Raw genomic sequence first — 5,379 nt, forward strand, 5'->3', positions numbered from 1 at the left:
CTGTACAAAAAAAAAAAAACAAGCAAGCAAACAAATGTACAGGTATCAGGGTTCATAAACCTGGCATTAGTATTCCAGAGGTGGGGGGGGGGGGGGTAAGGAAGGGTGGGGATAGGGGTTTGGAGGGTACCATTGCTGAAACAACCCAAACCTTAAGCCTAGTCACTATCTAAAGTACAGTGTTTAGGCCTAAGATTAGAATTTTTGTAGAGATTTGAGTTGTTTCAGCTATACACCCTCCGCCCCTACCCCCCCCCCCCACCCCAGAATAGTCAAGCCGTGGCAACCAGACCACAAGCAAACACCATTATAACACTACATAGCAAGATACCCATCAACTTAGGAGAAGAAAAGCTCAGAAACAGGGAAGGAAAAAAACTACAGAAAACTAACCACTTCCAAGATCAATAAAAAGGTCATCTGGACTCATGGGTACTTCTTTGATCATCTGTGCTACAAGATCGAATGATGTTTCACCATACACCTAGAAGAAGGAGAGGGACGTTCTTTTAGCATTACAGAAAATTTGTACAAGCAGAAAAGAATCCGAACAGCATAGGCGATCACTCTCAGTAGATAGATCTCTGTACATTAAAATATTTTTTTATTAAGTTTGACTTGCTCAATTCATTGTATTTGAAATTATTTCAAGCCAGATCATAGACAGGTGAATTAAAAGCCTTCACCTCTTCAGGCACAGAGACACTTGACTGCACCAGCTTCCATTTAACACAACCTAAATATTTTGACAAATCTTGTTTTATATTTATGGCCATCTTGTTTTCTTGATGTCTTAGTCTGGGACAGAGAACAGACCTCAACAAACCAGATGTTTTTACCTTAAATCATAGTTACTGCTTCAAAACGAAAGGCTTTCATTATTTCTTTGAAGGCACAAAGTCAACTATTAGCTCATTTAACCAATGGTTTGAACAACTACGAAAGGGTCTTTTTTTAAGTTAAAAAATATTGCCATAAATTCATTACCAAGAATAGCAGATCAAAACAATGAAAACAGTTATAGATAAAAACAGATTAAAATCTGAAAAGGTTGGTTATATTTTTCAAACTTAGACTCTTGTTGTTTCATAAAAATTATATTTACCCGTAATACAGATAACCCATTCTGTTTAAATTCATTCGACATCTCCTCAGGTTGACAGAGATGTTACACCTATGACCAACAGTACCACAATAGCAGTGTCAATATTGTTCAAGAAAAACAAGATCTATTTCCTGGAAAAAAATGCCAACACCAATGGCACAAAGTCAACGAAATCACGTGAGACTGAGGCCAACTTTGGCATCTAGCCAGTCCAAGATGGTAGATAAACCATGAAATCGCATGACGATGCAATATTTAATTATAATAATAATTATTATTAATGCATGCATGATTTTATAGGAAAACATGGTTATTAATGACTATTACTTATCACCAAGTAAGACAAAGACATTATATTATATAGTATGCTTACTATGTGAATTCGAAAACCCGAACACTTTGATTTGATTTTGACATTTCCCATTGTGCAGCAACCAATCAGAAGTGACATAAAACCACAAACTAATTACTGTTGCTGGTTGCTGTTTAGTTTTCTCGCATGTGATTGGCTTTTTACTTGAAGCACAAAAACATTAAATTTTCATAAATATTTCTAGTGTTCATGGTTTTCAGATTTTCACAGTAATAACAATGATGACGATGCCCATAAATAAACAAGAGGGTGACATCTTACAGTTTGAAACTCAGTAACTTTAGACCCTCCCGTTGAAAGAAAAGTGCAATAATTCTCACCTCAGGAGAAAAAGGTTCATAGGCATTGAGTTTCTCAGGATCCTTTACTGACCGACTATACACCTGTTGTATAATGTGGCGAAGGAGTTCCTGCGATGGCGGCACATTTATACACATTGGTGGGGCACAACCTTTCCACTAGGCCACAAAAAAAAAATTAAAAATGTTTAAAATTTTCTACTGATAATGGAATTATGTATGCCTCTGGTTGGGAATGTCTTCTAAAGCCCAAAAATTAAGGCTCACTTTACAACCAGGTTGACCATGAAAGAGTGTAAGCTATAGACGAAAGATTGAAGTGATCTTGCACTTATTGGGACAATTTAAGCAATTGTCTCTGACTGGCAGCTTCAACAAAATTTGAACGCATGACTTCTGAGATGCCAGTGCAATGCTCTACCAACCGACCTTTGAAGCCACACAGATGGGAGCATGTCAATTTATTGGGCTCATGTGTTCGAATCCCACTGAAGCTGCATGAATTTTTAAGGTGCTATAAGAGACAATTGCTTAAATTGTACAGATTTAAGTGCAGGGATCACTTCAATCTTTCAGGTTGATAATAAAACCTAGCTTGAATACCTAGCTACTCGGGTTGAGAGAAAATTTGAATACAACAACAAACTGACACCATTAATTTTAATACAATGGCTGAGACCATGAGTACATCAGACAGTCCAAATGTCAGTTTGGTACACCTTTGAAAGAACATACATGCAAAAGGACAGTCTTGCTTTCCAAAAAAAAAGAAAACTCTGCTTTTTCAGTCCAGGCTTTCCAAATTACCAATCACCAACTGGCAGTAACATAAACGCCGTTGTGTGGAAGGTTGGCACATCAGTGCCACCTAAGCTCCCACGAACAGTGATGATGGTGGCCTTTTACCTGGCACCTACATGTATTTGTACCTTATTCAAAGAAAAGTATGCTTATTATTAAACACTTGTAGGTGCATCCTCTCCCTTTTTATCAAATTGGTAGCACATAAAAGGACTCTTGCGATGACATTGGAGCATCCCTTATAAAGACATTAGACAGGAATGTCAAAAAGTTGGGTCTTTGAATAATGCAACTTTCTGAGCTACATTCAAAGTTGCTCAAAACCAGAGCATCAAACTTTATGTCTGCTCTTCCAAAGCAGAAAATGTACTAATTAGATGCATAAGGGGAGATACTCTACTCTTCTAAACACAGTAATAGTAGCAAGGTTTCAAGGTCACAACAATGGAATTCTTTGTCCTCCCATCAACAGGCTTTGTTTAACCCATTGACTCCTGAGAGTGACACTTAACAGATTTTACTCTGTCGAATGCCAGGTCAGAGGATTCTCCTTGTCAATGAAGGGCACCTCCTAAGGCTGTTTGAGGTATGAATGGGTCAGTGTGAATGTCCCCATTAACCCATATTCACCCGTGAGAGTGACACTTAATAGATTTTACTTTGTCTAATGCCAGACTATTTTACTCTTCAGTGGGGGGCGTCCTAGGGCGTTCGAGGTAAGAATTGGTTAAAGGCCCAGCAATGCAGGCAACATTTTTTGTGCAACTTGTCACGCAACAATGTTGCGTTGCAAGTTGAGATGGTTTGTTGCTCATATTACCACCTTCTTGCGTAACAAATTTTTATGTTGCAAGAAGTAGAAGTCACTTTTACTTTTTGCAACATGAAAATTTGTTGCACAAGAAGGTGGTAATACACGCAACAAACCATCTCGGCTTGCGATGCAACATTGTTGCGCAACAAGTTGCACAAAAAATGTTGCCCGTATTACTGGTTAAGGTAAGTTAAGGTTCACACTGCAACAAGGTCAATAATCAAACATTGTTTGGTGCTTCTCTGGTTTGAAAAATAATGCATGCAACTAACTAAGATAGTATTCACAACCCGTAAACCTTTCCTCGTAGTTTAACCCAGTGACCCCTACGAGACTTAACAGATTTTACTCTGTCTAACACCTGCAGACAATGGGGACAGTTCAGAAGTCAATGTCTTGATAGCAGCAGACAAGTAAAGACCAACTGAGGATGCCAGAAGTTTCTGTCTAAACATGTGTTGTAAACTCAAAGGTTTCGTCGTATTCTTTAAGTTCCTTACTTAATTAAATGATAAACCACAAGAAATCTAAACGTGTTATTAGTCGCTTAGATTGCCTGAATTTGATTAGCAAGATTGTTTGTATTTCCTTCCGGTATGTGCAGCATCACATGAACGCTTCACGCCAGTTAAGCTGTAGGTTAAATTTCTCGAATGGCAAATTTGTCAGAGACTTAACACTACGTACATACTGAGACCAGTAGATTTGTTAGCTAGTCGCAAACCTTGCTGAAATGTAGCAGATTATAGTTTACCGCGACATGTGCTAAAATAATATCACGCTTTCACTGAAATTTGTACACGAAAATTCAAACCTACCAGCTGCAAAATTCCATCGATCGCTCGGTTGTATCGATCACAAAGCTTGCTCATACTTTCGAAGCTGTGTCGAGAAAATATAAAACGCGGTTAGATTAACGAGTATTGGAAGCCGCTATAACAAACACAAACATTGCTGGGCCACGAAACCCAAGTTTGCAGTTAGAAACAAAGCCAGGATTATCTACAATTTAATACCTGCTTGGATCAAACTCACGGAGAACATAGTTCTCAACAGCGAGTTTCAGTTCAGGGAAATCGGCGCACACCCATCTACAGGAACAAAGCAGAGGATTAAAAAATGAATCAAGCCTTTTACAGGTTCATGTAAGTTACGCTATTACAAGGTCCTGTTTAAAAATTCAAACGCTTGCTTGCTACAAAAGTAAGCCTACTGGTGTCACGGCAGAAAAAATAACTTGCTGTGACAAGTTACCTGATTGTCTCCACGATTTCTGCGGCCTCATCCCTTCCATCCTGAGGGGGAAACAAGAGTGGTCTATCAAAATTGAAGGATTGCCGTCTTACTAGCTAGAAAAATACAAATCAAACACTAATAAATCGGGCACTGAAACTCACCGATTTCTGAAGTGGCCATGAATATACTAAGGGCTCAGCTCCGGCGGGGCTATGCAGCTTTAATTCAAGAACCATATCGTTCAATAAAAAGCCACATTTTTTAAGTAAACCTTGCTCAAACCCCAAATATTCATTTCCATCTCCTTTCCAGACGCCATGTTGCCACCTAAGCCCGCCACCGCGCCATGCGCCCCTCAGCTGCACGCATCTGACCACGTGTCAATTTTAAACGGTATGATTGGTGTACTGATGATAAAATAATTGTAGTATTGTTGTGCACCTGTAAACACAAAAATTTATCGGAGAGAAATGTGTTCGAAGTAACGAGCACGAGCCTTTACAGTAAGACGTGAAACTAGACACATCTGACCACGAAACGGGAAGTTTTAACAATACGCCAACAACAATTCCGGCCTCAAGCAGGAACCCTTGACTGCCTTACGTCACTGAGAGTTTCGCAAACTGTTCAATCGCAACGTATGCGTCACTAATACAAGCACATTTTCGTCTTGACCAAATGAAAGAAAGTTTACTACGTCTCGAAGCGATGGCTGAGTCAGGAAGACGTTTACTACGTCTCGAGCGATGGC

General features: G+C 39.2%; 1 protein-coding gene across 1 annotated transcript in view; it reads right to left on the reverse strand.

Moving 5' to 3' along the window:
• LOC138022817 (histone-lysine N-methyltransferase, H3 lysine-79 specific-like) overlaps positions 1-4,984 on the reverse strand; it is a 24,404-nt gene extending 19,420 nt beyond the window's left edge. Inside the window, exons 1-6 of the mRNA XM_068869783.1 lie at positions 4,790-4,984; positions 4,647-4,687; positions 4,409-4,483; positions 4,211-4,274; positions 1,799-1,936; positions 394-484 (exon numbers count right to left, since the gene is read on the reverse strand). Of these exons, the coding sequence (XP_068725884.1) occupies positions 394-484; positions 1,799-1,936; positions 4,211-4,274; positions 4,409-4,483; positions 4,647-4,687; positions 4,790-4,864 (484 nt within the window). The 5' untranslated portion in view covers positions 4,865-4,984. The remainder of the gene's footprint in view (positions 1-393; positions 485-1,798; positions 1,937-4,210; positions 4,275-4,408; positions 4,484-4,646; positions 4,688-4,789) is intronic.
• Between the last annotated feature and the right edge of the window lie 395 nt (positions 4,985-5,379).

The sequence above is a fragment of the Montipora capricornis genome, chromosome 11 (assembly GCF_036669925.1).
Source record: "Montipora capricornis isolate CH-2021 chromosome 11, ASM3666992v2, whole genome shotgun sequence".
Taxonomy (NCBI): Eukaryota; Metazoa; Cnidaria; class Anthozoa; order Scleractinia; family Acroporidae; genus Montipora; species Montipora capricornis.